This window comes from Taeniopygia guttata, chromosome 4 (assembly GCF_048771995.1).
Source record: "Taeniopygia guttata chromosome 4, bTaeGut7.mat, whole genome shotgun sequence".
Taxonomy (NCBI): Eukaryota; Metazoa; Chordata; class Aves; order Passeriformes; family Estrildidae; genus Taeniopygia; species Taeniopygia guttata.
Genome location: NC_133028.1, coordinates 9235807 through 9258865, shown reverse-complemented (window position 1 = coordinate 9258865; position 23059 = coordinate 9235807). Strand labels below are relative to the sequence as shown.

At 45.0% G+C, this 23059-nt stretch overlaps 1 protein-coding gene across 7 annotated transcripts; it reads left to right on the top strand.

The window, feature by feature from the left end:
- Positions 1–413: 413 nt before the first annotated feature.
- MFSD10 (major facilitator superfamily domain containing 10) lies at positions 414–22938 on the top strand. Of its 7 annotated transcripts, none has more exons than XM_072927956.1 (13): positions 414–540; positions 3568–3756; positions 4904–5000; positions 8404–8507; positions 9299–9457; positions 10609–10797; positions 15143–15251; positions 15849–15960; positions 17227–17335; positions 19283–19373; positions 20845–20892; positions 21788–21877; positions 22208–22938. In XM_072927956.1, the coding sequence occupies exons 2-13, from the start codon at positions 3586–3588 to the stop codon at positions 22312–22314; spliced, it is 1386 nt and encodes a 461-aa protein (XP_072784057.1). In that variant the 5' UTR covers positions 414–540; positions 3568–3585; the 3' UTR covers positions 22315–22938. The 7 variants fall into 7 exon arrangements, with proteins under 7 accessions (XP_072784057.1, XP_012429072.4, XP_030126484.4 ...); XM_012573618.5 differs by lacking the exon at positions 414–540 and adding an exon at positions 674–1222; XM_030270624.4 differs by lacking the exon at positions 414–540 and adding an exon at positions 1240–1431.
- The last annotated feature ends 121 nt before the right edge of the window (positions 22939–23059 follow it).

The window sequence follows — 23059 nt, the reverse complement described above, 5'->3', positions numbered from 1 at the left end:
TAATGTATTTACATGCAGGATTGTATGACATGGTTTACTGCAGTAACACAACTGGGCTCAGTGATCTGCAAGAGCTTTAGGCCAGTAGATTTAACAACAGGAAGAACTGGCTTTTTGGTGTCTCAGTGGTGTTTTTTTTTTAATATATCTGAATTCAGATGGTGCCTGATCAGTTATATATAGTGATAAGTAACCAGAAGAATATGTATATATATTTCAGATATTAAAGGATAATTCATACGTAGTCCAGAGCACCTCAAAAAAGAAGTTTGCCTTGGAATGGACTGCAGCTGTGTGATCATTCAGATTTCTGACTATGTACTGGATCTACCATATTTCTGGCACCAAACCAAGTACATAAAAATCTCAGGTATACATGAGATTAGCAGCTCACTATTTGAGTTAGCCATTTAGATAACCATTTGATCTAACTGGCATGTTAATCCTGATGTTATGCTTACATAAGCTGCTCCAAGTCTTAATCAGCTGGCAATCCATGAGAGAGATGTCACTGAGTACAAGGTCCGTGTCCAAGTGCTGGTAAGTACATGCACCCCAAACCTCATTGCCTTCGGGGGAATCAGAAGTCTTTTTAATGCCTGTATTCATTTGCTTTTTACACTTTGCTGACAGCTTCTTACCTGTTTAAGGTTGTGGTGATGGATCTGCATAACCACTTATAACCACATCCTCCTATTTTAATTAGTAAGTTGGACACCAGATACGCCTGGCTAAGGGAACGGTGTTGGGTGGCGCTTACAATACCACAGCTATTCATGTTCTCCGGGCTAAAAAACTTAATGTTGAGGTGGAAGTTTGGTTTGGAAACAGAGTTACATCTTTTGCAACTACCTTTTTCTCTTTGTCAGATAGCCCTTATCAATGCCGCAGCCAACTGCTGCTGTAGCAACAAACGAAACGCCGCTCTGCTCTTAGAACGAGCGTTTCAAGCCCTGTCTCTAAGGGCGAAGGAAGGGCTGCGGTGCGGGGTTCGGGTTCATTTCTGAGGCCGCTGCGCTGGGTGCGGGCTCAAGCCCCGCTGCGCCCCGCGGAGCCGCTCGGGCGGGCCGGCTCCGTCCTCGGCGGCGCCGGGAGCGGCTCCATCCCCGCCGGAACAGGAAGGCGGCCGGGGCACCGCGGAGGGCCGGGGAGGAGCCGCCGCCCGCAGCATCCCCGGGGAGGCTTTTGGCAGGCGGGGGCCGCCCGCACGGCCGGAACAGCGGTAGGTGCCCGGGCGGATGGGCGGCGGGGCCGGGCCGGGCCGGGCGCGGCTCCCCCGGCGGGTCCGGGTCCCCGGGCGGGAGCGACCCCGCGTCCTCCGCCCCATCTCTGCCGGCCGCCCCTTCCCTGCCCTGCCCACCTCCGGCTCCTCCGAGCGCCTGCCCTGCCCCGAGCCGCGCTGTGGGAGGGAGGCTGAGGAGCCCTGGGCAGGTAAAGCCGGGCCCGGGGAATTGTACAGAGGGATAAGGGGAGGTAAGAAAAACCCCGAAGGATGAAATTCTGGCTGCTGGCAGATAACAAATCTCAGTTCGGGCAGGGCCGGCTTTGGTGCCGATTCCTTCCTGGCAGCCGCGGCACCAAGCCCCGGCCCACCGGCGGGGAATCCCGAGGGAAGGGCTGGGAGAGCCGGGCAGAGCCAGCGGATGTGAGGGATTCATCCACATGTGCGCAGGAACAACTTGGCCAAGCCAGAGCCCTCCCTCTCCCAGCGCGCCTCACACGAGGCAGATGCCGCCGTGGAGGTGAAGTGTTCTGTTTTTGCTGTCAGGATGCCAAGGGCCTGTAAAATGTTGTGTGGTTTCCTGCCTAGCAAAAAATTATGGAGAGGTTTGAACAACAAAAGCGATGGAGCACAAAGGCAGAAACATGCAGTACCTTGGGATATTGCGTAAGGGAAATTGCAACCACGCAGCCAAAATTGGAGCAGAGTGAAAGGTCAGCGCAAGCATCGATGGGTTTGAGATGCACGCTGGCAGAAATGTTCCTGAGGGAAAGGTGTGAAGGATGTTACCTTTGTAAATAACCCTGGAATAAAGTTCAGCTTGGTCATACAATTCAGTGGACGACTAAACAAATTGGGAGGAAAAACAAGATACAGTCTGCCTCAGTGAACCCAACCCTCAGCTGTTGGCTGGATGGACCTAGGGCCAGAGAGTATTTGCTTAAAGGAATGGTTATTTTGGCTCCATGTGCTCTTTTATCATTTGGGTAAGCAAATAATACTGAATATTTATAGCAGTGATGATTTGCCATTTAAAATAAAAGGATCTTGAATAAGTCTGCTAAATCAGACCAGTTTGGTTAAGAGCTTATGCCAAGAGTTTAGTAAATGGATTGCAGGTGGCCCCCATTCCATGTTTATTTGCCTCCTGGTAATTGAGCTTTAATAATGCTTCAGTGCTACAAAACTGACTTCACAGGTAAAAAAGTCACAATAATATTTATTGCTGAGCATGACAAAGTGTTATAACCTTCAATTAGCATAGTATTGTTTTCTATGTGCAAGTGCCTTGTGTATATAATATGGTATATCTGGTCTGGAGTAAAATTTATATTAAGGATTGCTCACTGTTTTCAGTGCTGACTCATCAAAGTCAATGAATGTTTTTGTATTAATTGGCTTTGGATGAAATTCTGTCTCCTTTTTTACACTTTTAGTGCACCAAACTTTCAGGGACTTCTGCAGTAGAGGGGACTGTAAATTTGATTCTTTTATGACTGAGATATTGTGTATGTTTTATAATGCTGAAGTTTGCAGTTCCATAGTTTATATGTTACTCCTTGATTTTGATTTATGTTACAAATGAGATAATATTTGGGATTGAGACCAACTCCTTTATTTGTTAAAGACTGAACTATATATGGTCTATGTTCTTGTTTATGCTTTAAGATAGTTTTGGAGTATTATCAAAGAGAATTGAAAGTTCTGGTATTTCTGACAAAATGAAAATCCTGCCTTAGTTATTTGATGCCCCAGGTCAGTAGCTATCATCTGGAGAAAGAAATAAAAGATGAAGTTTAAAAATTTTCTTCTGCTATTTCTTGTGTTGCTTTGTGAGGTTTATCTTGAAGACAGCATTCCTGCGATATTTAGGAAGTCTGCCTCTTTTTATTTTTAATTGTTGTTTTGGTTATTTCTAATATACAATGATGGCATAAATAAACTTACTTGGATGTAAATATTTGGAATAGAGTGCCCTATTTCATAGCTATTTTACTGTAATGCTGAGTTGAAAACATGTAGGAAAGTCGTATTAGTGTCACTCTCGTGTTGACAAACTTCAAATGCTCCTTAGTTCTGTTCTATTTGAGGTGCTCCTATAATAGAGTTTGTTGTTTTATTGCCTTTATATCCTGTTCTTGATGGGAGAAAGTTTGGTGCTAAGCTAATAACCAAGATTAGAAGGCTGAGGCTCTTGTTCCCTTGTTCCCAGGTAGTTTAATATAGCCAGAACTTATTTTTGTGAAGTCTGTAGAAAGTAGGAATGATTTGCCAATATACTCTTATGAAAGGCCTGCAAAAAGCTTCCTGTTGACTGGATATAAATGCAATTTTTTTTTTTTTAGAAGCAGAGCACTGGGAACATGGCCGTGGGAGAGAGAGGAGCCAGCAGCAGCTCCACCAATGCCAAGCAGGAGCAGAACTATAATCGTGTTATTACAATTGTCTTCCTCGCACTCTTCATCGACTTGTTGGGATTTGCTCTCATCTTGCCACTCTTTCCTTCCATCCTTGATTATTACAGCCAGACTGAGGTAAGTACCAAGAAAGTCAGCTCACAGAAAGTGTTAGGATCTTGAGGGAGGAATGGAAGAAAAAATCACCTGCCTTGGGGCAAACCAAACAGCTGTAAGAAGATTAATATTTACCCAGCACATATAAATTGTTCTAGAACTGAATTTATTAGTCAAGCTGCATAAGACTCTTCACCCTTATTTTTTCATTAAAATGAGAGATTTGTTTTGATAAAAATTCAAGTATTTCTTAGGGAGTAGTCCTTGTGGTTACCAATGCTTTTGTCTTACACTGATGTCACTGGTGATGCAGTTCATAATGGATCTGCATGCTGGGGTTTATTGAAGAACCAAAGAGATGAGAACTTTTACCCCACCTGAGTATTTCACAAGGTTACTTGCTCCCTCCCCCGGTGTGGAGTTCCATCTCATCTTCCATTCCTAGCAGGGAGCTGGCTGCTGCTCCAGAAACAGAGCAGAAGGTCCTGTTGGATCCTGGCTGTGCAGGTGCTCATGGTTACCCTTCTCAGGTGTCAGTGGCATTATTGGTCAAGATGAACATGTTGTTGTGGGAGAATTGTTTTTGCTGCTGTCTCTCAGCCCCTTTCTAACCCCACTCCAGCTGCAGCTGTAGGTTTTGTCCTTCTTACAACCATATCTCTAACCCTCTGATCTCCAGGGTCTTCCGCCACTTCCAGTGTATTTCCAATAGCTAAGATCTCCACCTTCATTTCCAGACCCTCTTCTTTTCAAGTCTGCCTCCTCTTTTTGGGAATCATTCTTTTTTTGCATCATCTTTTCCTTCTGCATCTGCAAGCTTCTGGTTCTCATAGGCTAAACAGTCTATGTACAGCGGGACAGAGTGTGTCTCATGTTGCTTTTTAATTGAAAGATTCAGGGCATGTCTGTTTAATTCAGGATTTAGCAAGCAATGGGCCTGAAGGCTTGGAAAAGTTCAAATTTAGATATACCCCCACCCAAATATATACTATCTCCTGTCTGTTAATATTCACAATTTAAGCTATTTTTGATCAGTGAGGAAATTTTCCCTCTTGGGGAGGAGGAGGGAAGGAATCATCTAACATTTTCTCTAGTTCACTAAGCTCTGATGCAGCCTTTGAAAATAAACTGTCTTCCTGCCTCTATTTCCCTGTTATCTGTTTTTCAGGATGGATTCTATTTGTCATTGCAACGTGGGGTAGACTGGTTTGCAGTGATGGCTGGGATACCTCCAGAGCGGAAATACAACAGTGTCTTGTTTGGAGGTAGGGAAACTGAACAAACGAGCTAACAGCCAAAAAACAAGGTTCTTTCCAAGTTATTTGCAATGATGGTGTGAACAATGACAAGAAATACAAAAAGCATGCTTGCCTGTTATTAGTTCTAGATTTAAGTTACACAGAAAATGTCTCTTAGAGTAGACTATAAATGATTTTGTTTTCAACACAGTGATAGTAATGAAGAGTTGTACAGCCCCATCTCTGTTGTTTGGAGACACCTGGACAGGCAGGAGGAATAGGATAACAGGAACCTTGTGAAATCCACTAAGGACAAATTTTAGGTCCTGTCTATGGGAAAGAGTAGTCCTTGCAATGCTACAGACTGGACATTTACTGGTGGCCCTGGGGGGTCCCGGTGAGCAGCAGGCTGAGCATGAGGCAGCCCTGGCAGCAAAGGTGCCAAGAGCTCCTGGGATGCATGAACAGAATCAGAATCAGTGGATCAAGGGAAGTGATCATCTTGCTCTACTCAGCACTTGATAGACAATATCTGAATTGTTATATTCAGTTTTGGTCCCCAGTGCAGGGAAGAGTGTCCATACACTGTGGTGAGTTCAGTGGAGATTCTGGGGCCCTTGGCTGGTCTGCAGTGGATGGCAGCTTTCCAACACCTGTGGGGAGTTTATGGAGAGCTGGGATCTTCACTGAGGTGTGTGGGAGAAGGAAAGGCAACAGCTGTACATAGAAGCAGGGGAGGTTCAGATGGGAAATGGGGGGGAACATTTTTACAATGAGGATGGTCAGTGGAACAGGCTGCCCAGAGCAGTGTCCATCCTCAGAGATTGTCAGACTCTGACTGGGTAAGGCCCTGAACAATCTGCTCTGACCTCACAGCTGACCCTATGAGCAGGTGGTTGGAGTAGGTGACCTCCAGAGCTCCTTTTTAACCTGAATTATATGATCTTACTCAGTTTGTTCTACAGATTGTTACAGAAATACAGGCCTGCTGTTCCTTGTTGTCAGACTGCCATCTGAGGGTCAGGAGCCTGCTGTGTTGGGCCCTGGCAGTCACAGAAATTACTCTCCCTTCACAATTGAACTGCACATGATCAGAGATCAATCAGTAGGAAGCCCTGGAAACAGAAACTTGTGAGTTCCAGCCTCCTTGCCCCTTGGGTGGGTGTAGTGCACTGCTGCTTCTAAATCCCATTAGTGTTATTAAAAGCAGCAGAGCCACTGGTTTGCAGGGTCCATAAGCATTTTCTCTCTCTAGGACTCTGTTGTTGATGAGCTCCAGCAGGAACAGTGAAGGAAACATGTCATGTTACACATCAGAGACTCTTCTGGCCTCCTGCCATCTACACAGTTGTGACGAAACTGTGATTTCAGAGTATGAAAATATGAAGGTGTCTGGGTTAATTTTAGTTAAACCCTGTCAACCCTCTCTTTTTAGTGAGCTGAGGCTTCCTCCAAGATAAGCAAAAGGCTTTTAAAATAAAATAAATGAAACACAAAATTTAATTAGAATATGTGTGAATGTATTGTTACTATTTAAAGTAGTTTAATTTGGTATAACAGGCATTAGAAAGTTTATAAGACATTTTCCTCTTTCCCACCATATCCTTGCAGGCATGTTTTTCTTTCTCTGCTCACTTTTTACTAAAATTATTGGCTTTGAATACTAGGAAACCATTTTCTTTAATCCCTCAGAAGCTGCCTTCTGTCTCCTTTAAGGCTTGACCAGAAGCTTCTTGCTTTCAATTTCTCACCATCTCAGATTGTTTAGACAAGGTGTGGGAACTGCCAGTCAAGTCCAACTTGTTGATTTTCCTTTTACCTGCCGTGTCCTGCACTCCTGGGAGAGCTGTGTGGACAGTTTCGTTATAGTTGTGCTGTAAAGCAGAGGCTGCTGCAGCCTTCCTGCAGCCTGTGTTCCTTCACTGCCCTTGTCTGCCACAAGGAGCATGGGATTGGGAAGGTGCTTGCAAGATCATATTGTTGTTTCTCCCAGTGCCAGCCATATTTTTCATTTTTGATTAGACTGCAAGCTCTTCAAGGCAGAAACTTCTCTGCCCATGTCAGGACCCTGAGGGCACCAATACTTAGTTGCTGTGACCAGTCATCACCTACACATTTTCTGCCCAGTGATTCAGGACCTGTATTTCAGACTTTGTCTCCAGGGCTGTCTCTGTCCCCCTCTCTTGGATGGGCCTCAGATCTACACTGGAGGTCTCTTGTCTTCCAGCCAGCATCATAGAGTTGTTTCCACTCCTTTCTCTGCCCCTGACTCCTGCTGGTCCAGAGTGGACTCCCTGGAAGGATGTGTTGAATAACCCTTGCCTTGTGTGGGACTGTCAGTGGGTGTGTTTGCAGCACCTGCTATGCCCAGCCCATCCAGCTGTGAGGCACCCAGGCTGGTGAGGGCACTGCCAGTGCTGTGGTCACTCCCAGCTCCTTCCCCCATGTGGAACAGCCCTGGTTTTGCTGCATGCTGGCTTGGAAATATTTGGCATGAAAGGGTGTTTTTACAGTGCTAGAAACACAGTGAAGGGGATTGTGTGTCATAAACTGCCAGTGTAAAATTCTGTAAGATTTTTACGCAGTTTTTTTTGAGCTTTGATTTATCACAAGCAGCTCTTCTCAACAAGGTGTTCAGTATCAATATTCTGCCTCCCTCAAAGCTGATGGGAGCAGAACTTCTGGTCTGTCTCTCCTCTGCCTTTTAAAGCTTTGATAGCAGAATGATCTGAAACACATAACCCAGTTTTTCCTTTAGAAAAAAGCTGTGACAGCAAAGCATCTTTTGCCTGCTTGTTGAGAGTGTAGTGCAAATTAATAAGTCTATGAAGCTAGAAATGGCAAGAGAAAAAAAGAATTAAAGATCATAGAAGCTGGAAGCAGATTTCAAAAGACTCTTGGAGTCTGTTGGAATCACTCCTACCTCTTAGGGTGCCTCACTAACAGCAGTGCTTAAGTCCTTCTTTCCATGATAAAAAGGAAAGAGAAACTAATTAAGTGTGACAGAATCAGGTTCAAACAATCAAAAAAGTCTTAAAAGAACTGTGACTGTTAAAGACTGTGTTATCTCTGCTTTAAGAACAAAAATGTATGTAGTCAGCAGGGAAATACTGGAGAATCATCATTCCATAATAACCAGTGAGTTTCAAACCCTTTCTCACCAGTGAAGTAACCAGGAAATCATCCAGTTTATGCCTTTTACTCTGGTCAGGCTATGCATCTGGTCTGTCTGTATTTGCTGCCTCAGTTAAGTAACAATGCAATGTTGGTGTTCTGAGAGACAATGTTATTCTTCATAGCTGCTGTTTTACATTTAATGTCATGTTTTTATCACACATAGTGTGATAGATCTCGAGCAGCTTGACTGTCTTTGTATTTAAGATGAAGGCAGCAAACCTAATGATTCATATATTTTTTATTTTTTTTTTAGGTCTGATTGGCTCAATCTTTTCCCTCCTGCAGTTTTTCTCCTCTCCCCTCACCGGTGCTGTGTCCGACCGCTGGGGCAGGAGGCCTGTCATCCTGGTGACAGTGGTACGTGTCACATGCTGATCTTGGTCTCAATAGCCAGTGGAAGGCACCGTGATCTTGTGCTTAGCACAGAATCCAAATTGTGACAGTCACAGTTCAGCTCTATAATTGAATTTTCAAGATTTGCTGGTTGTTGACTCTTTCTTGGCAAGTCACTGGGCCACACTTCCAAGTGTGAGCACTTCAACTGAGCTTCCCAGACCCAGAACTGTTCATAGAAGACACCAAGATATTTATCTGTTTCTGTCATTTTCCAAAATCCTTCTCCCCTCTGTTTGGGAGAATGACTTCAGATGCTCTGTTGACAAATGTTTGACTTAATTCCAATGTATTTTAGTTCATCAAGTGATTAATGAGGGCTGATCACTTCATGACCTGTTCCTCAGAGCCTGGGAATTGTTGGTTAGGAAGTTCTATATAGCACTCCAAGATGCTTTTTTTATGAATGTGAGCATTGTCCTTATTTTGAACTCAGATTTCTCTTGTATTTGGAAACAAATGGAGTGGGATAGACAAAAATGTTTTGTGCCCAGGACTGGTTTTTAACCTCCACAGTATTTTGCTCTTCTAATTTTGTTAGAAATACCATAATTATATGTAGTTTGTATGAACTTGTTTCTACTTCTTTTATGTTGCTGTTCAAGACATAGTGCAGTGTCAGTTTATTCGGCCATTTCTGCGGTTTGGAGCAGCCATTGAAAACAAACAAAGTCTGCAAATGTTAGGCTGGGAAATGGGCAGAAATTACATCAACTTTGCATTGATTTATAAAGAACCCTTTCTTGCTTCTGCAGATGGGTTTGATAGCATCATACTCACTCTGGGCTGCCTCTCGGACTTTTGGCGTTTTTCTTCTCTCCAGGATCATAGGTGGAATAAGCAAAGGGAATGTCAGCCTCTCCACAGCTATCATTGCTGACTTGCACTCTCCAAAAGCACGGAGCAAGGGCATGGTGAGTTACACCTGTGGGGCACATGTTTAGTGTTAATAGGCAACTTTTAATTGATTATGGGTGCTCAGTTTGTCTTCATCAGGTGTGCATTCATTGATCAAGTGAAAACATGACTTTACATTCTACTTTGCTTCTGGAAAGGTGCCAGATCATATTCCTGGGAGCTCTTGGACTTTTGCCAATGGCCTTCACCTACAAGGGACACACAGATGCTTTAGAGATGGGAAAACTATCTTGTTTCAGTGTTAGAACTGTTTCTCCTGCTGGTTAACTTTAATTCTGATTAGAACAGCTTAGCAATCAAAAGGTCTTATGGCCCAATTTTGGCAGCTGGGAGCCAGTTACAGGGCAGCCCCTTTTCCTCACCTTCCCAAGCTGTGGAAGCTCAGCAGCACAGCACAGCACAGCGTGCTCCTGACTTCCTTACACACTGCACTGGCTTCAGCATCGGAGCTCAGTGGGTAAAGGATGTGACATTTGGCTGACTGAGAAGCATGAGCAGCTGCCCTGGCCACTTCCAGAAGACAGTGGCCCAGATGGAAACATCCTGCAGGCTGAACTTGGCCTGTGAATTACCAGTTATATCTTTTATCCTATAAAATCCATAGAGGCCCAGATTTCTCTTAACAGATTGTTGTAAGCCACTACAGAGGACAGCTGCTTCTTGGGAGGGGAAGGCTTTAGATTTCACAGTGATAGCTAGTGCATCTTCCAAGCAAATTATCATAATCCTGGTGAGCCAAAATGCATTTTTATTTGTGCAGAGAGGTAGTCTGACAGCACTAGTAAATAAAATGGATCAGGGCCTATTTTTAGGGCTTGAGAGTAATTCACTTAGTGCAGCATGGGTCACATCCACATAGCTTGTATTCTTTTCTATTCCAAAGCAAAGCAGGTATGTTCATTCTGCTTTCTGGGGGGCAAACGGCATCTGTCTGAAGCTATTTCCAAGCAGTGATGGGCTACTGCCTGGACAGAAAACAAAACTGGTTATTTGGAAACATCAGGCTTTTCACACTTCCTGCTCCTTGCTGTGCACTCCCTGCATGCTCAGGCTGATTGGATTCTGTACCTTGTTAATCCAAATATTTTCAGAACCTGAAAAAACTGGTGGCTAAAGTTCTCAGTCTGTGTTCACCTTATCCCTGCAGGCCATGATTGGTGTTGCTTTCTCCCTGGGCTTCACCCTGGGCCCCATGATGGGCGCTTACCTCGCCATGCAGACAGAGAAGGGAGAAGTCTTCTACCTCCGTTCTGCACTGTCAGCACTCGTGTTTTCTGTGGCTGATTTCATTTTCATCTTCCTCCTCCTTCCAGAGACGCTTCCCAAGGAAAAACGGGTAAACGGACCATCAGTCTCAAGATCTGCTTTTTCTGTAAAAATAGAATTTCAGAGTGGTTGTAATACTGGAAACAGTGAAGAACAGGCTTAGCCAGTGTCTCAGAAATTTAGCTCATTTCTGGGATTAGGATTATTATTAATGCAGATGTATGATCATAGAATCATAGAATATTTTGGGTTAAAGATCACCTATTTCCAACCCCCCTGCCACAGGCAAGGACACCTTCCACTAGACCAGATTGATCAAAACCTCATCCAACTTGATTGAACACTTCCAGGGATGGTCCCATCTCCTAGCCCAGTGTAATGCAAGATCTTTATAGTTAACATGACTGCTTCATTGCTGGTTTTGGTGTGTTAGGTTTAAATTTCTCAAAACCTAATGTAAACATAGGAGGGAGACTATGAAATTTGAACTATAACAAGGATTCCTTGGGGAAGAATTTCAGCAAATCATAAAAGTAAATGCATCAGAGGCTGGATTTTCTTTCATGCAGCCAGTATATGTTAGAAGTTTTCTTACCTGTTACCTTGTATTTGCTTGAATATTTTGAACCCTAAAATAGCAAATTAATTTTTTTCTGAGCTGTTCTGTCTTCTACAGATAGAAAATAGCTACATGTGCTAAAATTCAATGACTGATTGGATTTGTGGGGCCAAACATTTATTAATATTAGGATTTAATATTGTGTGGTTGGACACTGTCTGATTAGTCTCTTAGTGCAGTCTCCTTTGTAGAGTGAGAGCGGTGGAATTCAGCCCTGGGTATCTGCACTTGATTTGAGGCTTTCACTGGATTGGGTCTTTGCTGTGATCCCTGGTTTCTAGGCAGCACTCTGTTTTTGGAGGGTGCTTGGTCTCTGGATAGCCAAACCCATTTGACATGGAGAATTGTTCAGGAAACTTTTATCTGCAATGATCCTGCCAGGGCAGAACTTTGCACCTTCCCTGAGTGTTTCCCAGCAGGTTGTGTCCTATGTGAGCTCTGTTGCTCACAATATGTTCCCGGGCACTACAGCTATGTTATTTTATTTTAACAACTCTTCCATGTGTCATCTGTTCCTCTTTCCTATTTGGCTGTTCCTAAACCTTCCAGATAAAACCCTGCTCTTAGAGCTGCACACTGGTGGCATAGAGCAGTGCTGCAGAGCAAATCTGTATTCTATAAACAATTTCTCCTTTGCTGTAGAGTGATTAGATGGCTGCAGTGCCTTTTGGGATCGTGTGATGATCCCTCCCCCTTTTATTATCCTCTTGAAAGTTCTGATCAGCTGGTTTGTGTTAGCCAACACCACTGAATTTTGGAAAGGAAAGGAGCTGTCTGTCACTGCTTTTTGGGGCTCTGCCCCTGTGCAGCAGTGGGTGCAGCAGTGGGGTGCTGCCCAGGGCCAGGTCCCAGTGGCACAAAGCACACAGAGAGTTTGGCTGCTCCTGAGAGGGTCTGGGGCTCCTTGTGCTCGGTGTCAGTGCTCCTGTGCTGTCAGCCTCCATCTGTGTTCCAGCATATTTGTAATTTCAGTTGTCAGGCTGCTCTGCTCTCTTCTTTGGTAATTCCTCCCACTTTCTGAGTGGTTTTCTTGGCCTGTGGATGACAGAGGAAAGGCAGGTATGTTGGCTGCTTTTCTGGAACTTGGCTGGGCTGAGTCTGGAGCAGGTGCTCCCAGAAGTACAGGAGTGGAATATGTTGGAAGGACAAAGCTGTAAAAAGAGGGGAAATCATCATGATAAATAGCAGGAGGATCAGTGCCAGTGGGATCAGACATCTGTTTCCCTGAAGTTTGCTGTGTTCTCATAATACTCTTGTTTCTCTATCAGTCTGCTTTCCACAAGAGAGAATGTTTCATATTGATTCATGTTGAAATTGACTTGTAGGAAGGGACAATGGAGGGGGATGGGAAACAAGGATGTGTTTTCATCCAAAGAGAACAGCATTTTTACTCTCTTCCTTCCTCTTTTCGTCAGCTGTTCCATGAGTTGATCAGGTGAAGAGAGTCATACTGGCCTTCTGGTAGCCAAAACAGCTCCTGCTGTGGCCTGCCTGGGAGAAGGGAAGAATAGGAATGTCTCTAGTGGAATCTGTCCCCTTTGCGAGCTTTTGAGCTAGCTTTTAGCTAAGCTAGCCATGAGCAAGGCTGCCTGGTTGGAGGGAGAGTTTTACAACTCCTTTTTTCTGGGCTGTGCGTAGGGCTAGGCAGTATCAGTAGCAGACTTGTGGAAAGACAAAGCTGTGCTCTGTGCATACTAAACACATCTGCTTTGGAAGGTAAAGCTGCAGCAAAGCCCAGGCTGCATTCCTGGTGTGGACTGACTCTGCCTTCCAGACCTGTTCCTGAGTCTCTCTGCCTCAGAGGAAAACAGAAGGAGCAGAGACACTCTGAAAAATGCCTGCCATTGACGGTGACTTTTGGGATGATCATGAAGTAAAACTGAGCAATTATGGAAAAATTCATCATAAGCATATAAATTAAATACAAGTTAGATGTTGCAGAGTTTTTACCTGTGAAGAAACTGAACTTCAGCTGCTGATATTGACTGAAATTGGCAGTGTATACTTTTTGGGGGATGGTGAAACTCTTTAGCCAGTTTTAGGACAATGTTTTCATTATGGATCAGTAGATGAAATCATTTCTAGATCACTGTTTCTTTGGCAAAGGTAGGAGAAATTGAAAAAAAAAAGTGTGCACACACAAACACAATCTAATAGGTATATATATTTCATAAAACACTTCAGATTTTACACATGTGCAATTACAATGTATTGTAATTGGACAAAACTAAAATCAGCCTTGTGCATCCTGTCTGACATGGATAATAATTCAAAACAGATACAAGCTACAGGGTATTTTTGTTACTGGCAAAGATGCTTGCAGGGAGTTGCTTGTGCCCAGTCTCTGTGCTGGAGTGCAAACCCCTTTGTACCAACACATGCAGGAACTGGGGATTGCCACAGGCCAGCTTCAGGAAATCCTCTGAGACTTCTCAACAGGGTGAGCAACTTCTTGGGTGTGTCTGTGTACTTGTGCAATACATGCAGTGGGAGGGAGAATAAATATCCCAGTATTTTCTGTGTGAATCAGCAGCTTGGTGGCTCCAGGCCAGCCCAGTCTATTGAACTGGTGCTGGTGTGAGACTGAAGGGCTCCAGACTCTGCTGTTGGGCACTCAGAAGCTCTGACTACCAAAACAAGAGAGAGGTCACATTAATACCGTGTTGAAGGTTGATTTGTTTGCAGCTTCATTAAATCCAGCCCCTAATGAGTCTCTAGGTCATGCATTGAGATTAAATTCCACTGTTAATATGACCTTTAATCTCGGCCCTCAGAGGGACAGTAGCTCCCTCCCTCCATGTCTGGGAAGAGAGGAAAACTCATCAAATAAAGCCTGTCCAGTGCTTTGAAGGTGTGAAATAGTACATGTGATTATTCAGGATTCTTGAGTGTCTTACCTCTCCCTGTGGCTGTTGTGTAAAGTGACAGGTTAAATTCTACTCAAAAAAGTTGTTTCCTTAATAATGTAGGGAATTTGATTTCTAATCATTTAGACATTATTTCTTTTAGTGTTTTCTTTAACTTTCTATCTTTTAGAATTAAAAAAAAACCCAAACAAATAAAAATGTAAATTATCTATAGATGAAAGAATAAGTGCCTGTGGGTAAGGAGCAGGGAGAGTGGCACTAGGTACATAATTAGATTGAGATGTACACAGCACAAGGTCTAGAAGTGTTACAAAATAAATCTTCCTCTTTAAAAAGACACCCATTGTGGCTGGGCATAATCTCCTTGGAAATTTCTTTAAAATATTTCCAAAGAATCTCTGTAAAAATTATATTTTCCTTCTCTTCCCCAGGAGGTGTCACTGGCTGGCTAAAAGAGCAACCAATACCAAAAGAGACCAGTGTCTGATGTGCTGCACATACTGGTCTCAGATTTGTAGCACAGGAGCAAGCACAGATTTTTTGCTCACAGCTTCCTGTGAGCTTGCAGGCAGATGTGCCATTATTTTCCCAGTAAATGTTCTTTGGGCATGAGTGATGATGCAAAAGGTGAACCAAATGAAGCCACTTTCAAGGCTGTGGAGAACAAGCTGCTTCTGCTTTGTAAGAACACAAAGAAGAATTTCTGTCTTCAGTGAAAGGTGCTCCCGTTCAATCACAGTTGCTGGCATCAGTTCTGAGTTCAGAAAGTCTGGGTTGTTATTGGGGCCCACTCAAATCCCAATGCCAGGTGCCTTGTTTCATCTCAGATGATTTGTGTAGGTGTAGAGGCACATTTGGTGGTTACTGTCAGTTCCTAGCTGTGGTTATTACATTAGATTTTAAATAAACCTCTTTCTGTCTTTGATCAGGTCCCTTCTGTGACATCTGGATTTCAGGCAGCAGTTGACTTGCTCAGTCCTTTGGCTTTATTTCGGTTCTCTGCAGTCACCCGAGGAAAGGAATCCCCTTCAGAGCAGAGTAAGTGTCAGATGGCTTTTTACAGTAATCCTCTGTGTCTTTGTGTGTGGCATTGACCTCCAAGTGAAACCTGTACTTGAACCATTCCAGAGCCAGGACTGTTTACTCATTTAAAACCCACCTTAATAACTTAGGAGCAGGCAATCAGAAGTTCCACTGGACCTTGGTCCTTTTATTCCCAAAAGAAGGTTCTGAAGACAAATGTTTTGAAGATTTCTGACTTGATATTTGTGTTTTCCTCAGCCACTGGCTGAGGAAAATCAATGAAGTAATTTAAAGATAGATCAAGGCATGAGCAAGGGAGATGTGAGTTTGCTTATTCAAGCTGCAAACCAGGAACTTCAGACTGGAATTTTATTTCTCAATTCATGACTCGGAGATGTAGGATTCTCTACATCTCTCTGGGACTCATTTTGTGGCATGTCTTGTATGGATATTTCAAATGAGCACCTGAAGTGAGAACAGTTCCCTGTACAGTTGATAAATGCTGTTCTTCTATTGTGGTTTTATTGCCAAGCTTTGCTTGTAAAACATCACCATGTTTTTCCCCCCACCTCCCATCCCCTTGGTGTTTGTTTGGATTTTTTATTTTTTCAGATCTTCAGAATCTCAAAATTTTGGGCCTGGCCTACTTCCTGTACCTCTTCCTGTTTTCCGGCTTGGAGTACACACTGAGTTTTCTCACTCACCAGAGATTCCACTTCAGCAGGTATTGCAATAAATGTTGTATATTTTGACTAGGATATTTTCCCAAATCTTCTAATATAAGGTCTCTTCATGTATTTTCAAGAGAGGCTTTCTGACATTAGTAAAGCCACCCCTTCATTTGGTGGTATTTGGTTTTTGTAAGAAGAATTTATGAAATAAAGGCACAATGTTTATCATGAAAGGAAGTACTCCATCTACACTTTCTAAAAACTAGGGAATATAAATACCCAAGATAAAAATAAAGCTCCTGAAATAGGTATAGCTGTGCTAGTTGTATTGATTATAGTAAAACCTTTTCTTGCTCAAAAGAGTTTTGGGTATCAGGACAAATCTTGAAGCTCACAGAGGCAGAGGCTGGGGGATATCTGTCTGATATTTGCTCATCAGCAAATTCTGCATGGCATGTGGTGTGCAGTCATGTCATGGAGCCTGATTTCCTGTAGTCAACCACCAGAGAAGAAAGAACAGAATCCACCAACAGCTCAGCTTGAAATACTTTTTCTGCCAGCTCATAGGAAGAATTCCAGCCAGGAATGTGAACTTGCAACTTGATTCCTGTTCGTGTCCTTCCCTTTGAGTAGCTCTCAGGGGTTGTCTCATCTTTCCCTGGCTGTCTTTGCTAACACTCTGTGGTTTAACTAATCCATGTGTGTCGAGGAGAGGTTCTGTAGTGCATTGAGCTCTGTGTTGTGTCCTGTGCATCCAGGGCAGCCCTCAGTGAGCTGCAGAGCTGTGTGCCAGCAGTGCAGGCTCTGAGGCAGCGAGCTGGCTGTGGAGGTGAGGCCCTGCAGTTGAGAATATCCACATAATTCAGTCAATAAGAGAGGGGAAAGAGAAAGTTGAAGAAAATTGAAGGGTAGGGGGAGTGATGTCTCAGACTTCCCAGTGAGACAATGGATCAGCACCACTCTGTGCCTTGCTGACCTCCATGAGCTGCACTTTGGAAACCAACACCTCTGTGCACGTGGCACAGATGTTAACAGCACATGTTGAGTCTTTGGGCCACCCCAAAAACCCTCACCTACCCCACAGCAGTCCAGAGGTGCTGCAGCACTTGCCAGCATTGTCCCATCTGTACAATCAGCCCTGGGAGTTTCCCCTCGTTGCTCTGTGCTTGCCATGGCAGCTCTGGCAGTGTCCTGAGAGCTCTGAGAGCTGTGAGAGCCCCGAGGGCTTCTCCTGTCCCTTCTCAGGGGAGGGCTGGGAGTGGTGAATCCCGGGAGTGTTTGTGCCTGACTCTGTATCTGTGGTTTTGCCTCCCTTCCAGCATGCAGCAGGGCAAGATGTTTTTCTTTATTGGAATAACAATGGCCGTGATCCAGGGAGGCTATGCTCGCCGAATCAAGCCAGGAAATGAAATCAGAGCTGTAAAAAGGGTAAAAAAAAAAAAAAAATCAATATTCTTCTTTCCCCCCCACAAATCTGATATGTTAATTTTCAGTCTGAAGTGCAGTGAAGGGTAGTTGGAGGTTATAACTGTATTTGTCCAATCAAAAGACATTTCTGTCTCATCTATCCAGCTAAATAACTTCTCAGAACTGGTTCTTGGGCACTTATCTGTCTAACTAAACTTTGGAACATTAGAGCTCTTTCTTATGAGCAACAATACTGTTGAAACTTTGTGTCCTTCATATTTTATTGCAGTAAGGAATGAGAACAGATTGTCCATCTGTGCAAATTAGGTAGAATATTGTGAAGAGTATGCTTTATTTCAGTGATTTCTCTTGCAGTGCAGAAACTACTAAAGCTGCTTCAGGGCTGATCTCTGACTTTCTTTCTGGGAAATTATTTTCAGTCTGGCTATCTTTATGCTTGACAGGCTTTCCCTAGAGTATATTTCACTGCTGGGCAGGGAGAAATAGATTCTTTTTCCAATCTTTGGTTTGTGATCATCAGTATTACACATAACAAAAGCACGTATCAGTGCTCAGACTGAGGTTTCACTGACAGAAGTGTACATTCCTTTGCTTTGCTTGGCTCTTTCCTCACAGAGATACTGCAGCTGCTGTGCTGGGATGACAGGGAGCAGCTCCCTGCAGTTTATACAGCTGTGGGGACAGTAGATAGATGTGTTGTGTCCTCTACATTTGTGTGTGGAGCCAAACAAAGCACGATCTTGGCTCCTTGGCAATAGGTTTGCTTGGACTGTTAGAGCCTTGATGTATGTATTTTACATTATTTTGAGGTCAGTGTGATTTCAGTGGTGGCAGGGTAGATTTCCAAACCACTGCATTCCAGTGAATTGACTCAGCTGCTCTTAAAGCGATTTCTGCTGGTGAAACAATCCCCACCCTGGTTTCTGGCAGGCAAACATCGATGTCAGGCTGCTGGTGTCACGTTTCCCTGTGGATGAACATCAGCTGTGCTGCTTCATCCTGCACATCAGACTTCCCCCGTGTGCTCTGGCAGCCTGCTGTGTTTGCTGGCACTGCACTGCCCTTTGCACTTCTCATTTTTATCCTTCCTCAGCCCTGCACCAGACGTGCAGTCACCTCAAACACTCATTTGCTGGGCTGATGGCTCCTCATGAACCCGGTGTCTGCTCTGCAGACCCCCAGCCCTGGGGCACTCTTCTCCATGGATGCCCGTGGGTTTTGTGGGAAATCCTCCTTTTGCTGAAGTTATTCTGGCAGTTTGTTAATCTGCACCATATGGCAAAAGTGGTCTCTGTTAGCACAGTGGTTACAGTAGCTCATTTATCACTGAATCTTCAAATTGAGGTACTCAGTGGTAGTGAATACCCTCCTTCATCACACACAAAGCAGATCTGATCTGACTTTTGTGCAGGAGCTCTGTAAGCAAGGGAGAATGGAAGTCCAGCTCTTGGAGGTGATGAGAATACTTTTTATTTTGGGGGTTTGAATTTTAGATGCATCCTCCCCCCACTTTTTTCCTCTTGGCTGCAGAAATCTAAAAGCTAAAGATAAAATCAGCCAATAACGCTGAGAAAAAGCAGAAGGGCTGTAGTCCTGCTGCACACAAGCTTTTTCTTCTCTTGTGCCAGCTCAGGAGATGAAGAGTTAAAGCCAGATTTCTGTCCAGGTCAACACAGAACAAGAGGAAAAATCCCCCAAAACGCCATATATGTAGAGAGAGAACTTGCATGGGGTGTACAATCATGTGGTAGTGAGAGGGAACAGAAAAGTTCATTGTGCTGGTGTGTGGCCATCCAGGTGACTTTGAAACGTCTACTTGGGAAGAAAGGGCTTTCTGCTTGTGACTTGTGTGCTGTCCCATGCCCGGAAGGGAGCTGGCGGGACACCTGGAGTTAGGCTTTAACAAGCTCGGCTCAGATGTAACCGTGTGACTCGTTCCTTTTCCAGGCTATTATGCTGCTGGTTCCAGCGTTCTTGTTAATTGGATGGGCTGCAAATGTGACCATGCTGAGTGCTGGACTGCTGCTGTACTCCTTCGGTGAGCTGTGCAAGCTAAGCACAAATGATTTTCCTTTATGCATTTATTCACACTGTTAAAAAAGATGCACTTCTAATTTCAAACGAAAAGTTACAGAAAGTTGACACTTGGGTTGATGAAATATGGATGAAACAGTGTCTGGGTTTTTCTCTGATGCTGTTTGTATCACAGGAAGTTGTCATGGTGGTATTTGGAAGCATCCCCAGTGCTGCTGTTGTCCTGTCTCACTGTGGAGCTCTTGAGGATGGTTTTTTTAACCCCCTCTAGTAGCAAAGTATTCACTAAATAGGCAGCTCAGGGAAAAAGCGAGACATGGAACCTTTGTAGCTGAGTGGTGCTGCATGAGTTCTTGGGCTGGAGACCTGCACCCTCTGAGGGTGTTCGGACTGAGCGAGAGCAAGGGTCAGATGTTTTCAGTGTTTGCATAAATTCTGCCTAAGCTGTTGTTCAGGGAAACAGTCATGAATGAAGCTGGATCCATCTATTGGATGTCTAAAAAGAGATTTCGGGTATTACCAATGCTGTTAACTATTGTTAAGCAGCTCCATATATGACTTATTACAAAAGTGGACTTCTCTTTTACATGATACAGCTTGATTTAGAAGTAAACTGCAAACCAGAAAATGCACTCATTGAGCCTATTATTTGTGTGGGGCCAGCTGTGTGTTTGACAGATGAGGAGTGAGAGGAGGTATTCATTATGTTTAACCATATTTGAGTCTTCCCTGGCCCCTTTCTGTGCAGATCTCTCCATCTCTTCCCAGTTAAGCCAGCTAGAAATGCCCCTGGGGGGTTCTCTTCTTCTTTTCCTCCCTCTGCCCAGCAGTTGGGGCACCTGCAGTTAAAGCAACGTTGATCATTCCTGCTCTTCCCTTCCCCTTCCCTTCTGCTTTCTATGTTTGAGGCACTTCTTTCTTGGCAGAAAAGGCCCCTATTTCAGTAAGAGGGCAGTGATTGCTGAACAACTCTTGGCTTTTTGTCCAAAGAATTTGGTAACCTTTTCTTCTTGGGTGTGACTTTCCCAAGAGAGGCTGTAGCTGCCTCTCCTCCCCGAGTCCAGTGCCCTGCCTGCACAGGGACAGTGTCAGTGTCACTCGGTGCAGCCACCTCGTTGTCTGTTTGCAGCAGAGCGATTCCCTGCTCCACCTGATAAGAGCGCAGCGATTTGGGAAGCTGCCAGCTGGCTGATCTGCCCTGTCCATCCCCATCCCAAGGGCCCACAGAATCAGGGATGCTAATGTGAAACATCTGCTTGGAGCACTCTCAGCTCTGCGCTCTTTCTGCAGGTTGGCTTGCAGGGGGTGTTCCATCAGTGACCTGGATTAAACCTGGTGACTCAGTGGTGGTGGAGTGCCCAGAGCTCAGCACGTTTCCCTGCAGCAGTAACGAGTTTGGGCCACATGTTTGTCACTGTTCTTGTCTGTTCCGAGCTCTGCTGAGCACTGACAGTCTCTTCTGTGGATTTTTCCAGCTGCAGCCATTGTTATCCCGTGTCTGTCAGCAGTGGTGTCAGGCTATGGTGAGTGTCCCTCCCGCTCTGACCGGCTGCCTCTGGCCACACCTCTGACCTTTGTATTGACTTGGCTCAAATTACACAGAACTGACCTTGAGTTGAGTGAAGCTTCACCTGGAACAGTTGTGGATCCATCTCAGGCCCTTCTGTAGGGGAGCACAGGGAACCAGCCCATGGTCATGCCTGGCTCATAACAGATAATTTCAGCACTAACAGCAATGACCTGCTCAGTGACCATCAATGTCACACTGGAATTTTGTGCTGTGTAACACAGCTCAGTCCAGCGTGATGGGGAAACTGCAGCAACCTCATTGCTGGCAGTGATGAAGATGAGAAGTGGGCAAAGGCCACAAACAGCATTGAGGAAGGAACAGTCTGGGCTCTCTGAAAAGGACACCAGCCCTCCCTGCCAGCAGTGAAATAATTTCTTGCTGATTCCTTAGAAAAGACCTGAAACCTTCTGGCGCTGGTTGCTCTGGTACCTTGTAAAGCAGATGTAGCTGTGGTGCCATCTGTGGCTAACACGGCTTTGGGTCAGCTGGGGGCCAGGACTGCAGTGCTTGCTGGGGTGGAAAAGGTTTTGCTCATTACGGTCATGTTTATGTTGCTCTTATTTAACTTGCATCCAGTTCTGTGTTTACTGTACACCTGGGCCTTCTCACAAAATCTTGTGTACAATGTGAAGCTTTTGTTTTGGATAGGCTTGGGGGTTTTTGGGAGGTGGAACATGCACTAACTGTCCGGGTCAAGCACTCCTGCCAGGCCCTGGTGTTTATGCAGTTGAGGGCCTTGGTGGAGGGCAAGCACAGACTGGGGACGGGGAGAGAAACGATGGGAGGGGAAGATGCAAATGGGAGCTACCCCAAAGAACAAAGCTGCCAGAGCTGCTCTGCTTGCACAGGCACTGCCGGCCAGAAGGGACGAGTCATGGGCATCCTGAGGAGCCTGGGCGCCCTGGCCAGAGCCCTGGGACCCATCCTGGCGGCTGCAGGTGAGTGTGGCCTCCTGCCCCTTCCTCTTCTTGGCACCAGACAGCCCAGGTGGGGCAGAAGGGGCACAGGCATCCCCTGCTTGGGGTCAGAGCCCCTGAGCATTTTAGGGTAAAGGGACAGAGGAAGGAGAAGCAGCCTCAGAGCTTGAACTTGGGCTAATGTTAACACCAAGCAAGCCAGAACCTGAGTGCAGCCATGTGCCAAGCTCCTGGCACCCTCAGTAGTTCTGTTCAGCTGTGCAGGTACTGTGTGAGCACAACAGCTTTGAGGGCATTCACACAGCTGCAAGGACAAGCACAGTAACAACAGGAATTCCCTTTCTTTTGCAGTTTACTGGCTGGCTGGGGCAGAGATTTGCTTCACTATCTGTGGAGCTTTTTTCCTTGTCCCCTTGGCTCTACTCAGGTCTATAAAACAGCAGACAAAGGGGGAGTAGGAAGGAACCACAAAACCATCACCAGGCTTCCAAGGACCTCTGCGAGACCTGACTCTTGGCACCTGACTCTGCTGAGCAAAGAGGAAGATTTTCATATTGGAAGGAGATACACGATGACCATTTGCAGCAACAACACGGAGCAGTTATGTTTAAGGTGGCCTCCCAGCCAGCTGGGTTAGCTTTGCAAAGAGAAAAACACCAAACAAACAAAAACAGACACACAGCCCCTGACCAAGAGTTGAGAAAGGCATGCAGAGACAGAGAGAACACAACAGCAGCAGGCCTGGAGCCCTCCCCACTCCCCAGGTGCTGTTGCTCCTAGCCCGGAGCCTCTGCAGGGGCAGGGCTGGCTCAGAACAAGCCCTCAGGACCATTCTGGTGGGGTTTCTGTACAAGTGGTACGAGAGCTCTGCAAATGCTGCATCCACACCTGCAAACATGATGGTCAAACAAAAGCAGCAGCACACTGCAGGCTGTCTGGTACCCAACTGGTACTTTGGCACAGGTGGACTGTTTTTAATACACAATTAAATTTGGAGACATTTTTTATATTTCTAATACTGTGTGATGTTTCTGATGACCAAGCCCTGTTCTTTTTGCATTACAATAAACAGTTACATTGAACACTCCTGTGGTCAGTTCATTGCAGTTGCTACTCCCCGCTCTGAACTGAGCATCCCTGTCTGGCTGAGGCAGAAAGGGGCCAGAATCTTACCCAAGGTGCCAAAGGACTCCTTGAGGGAGC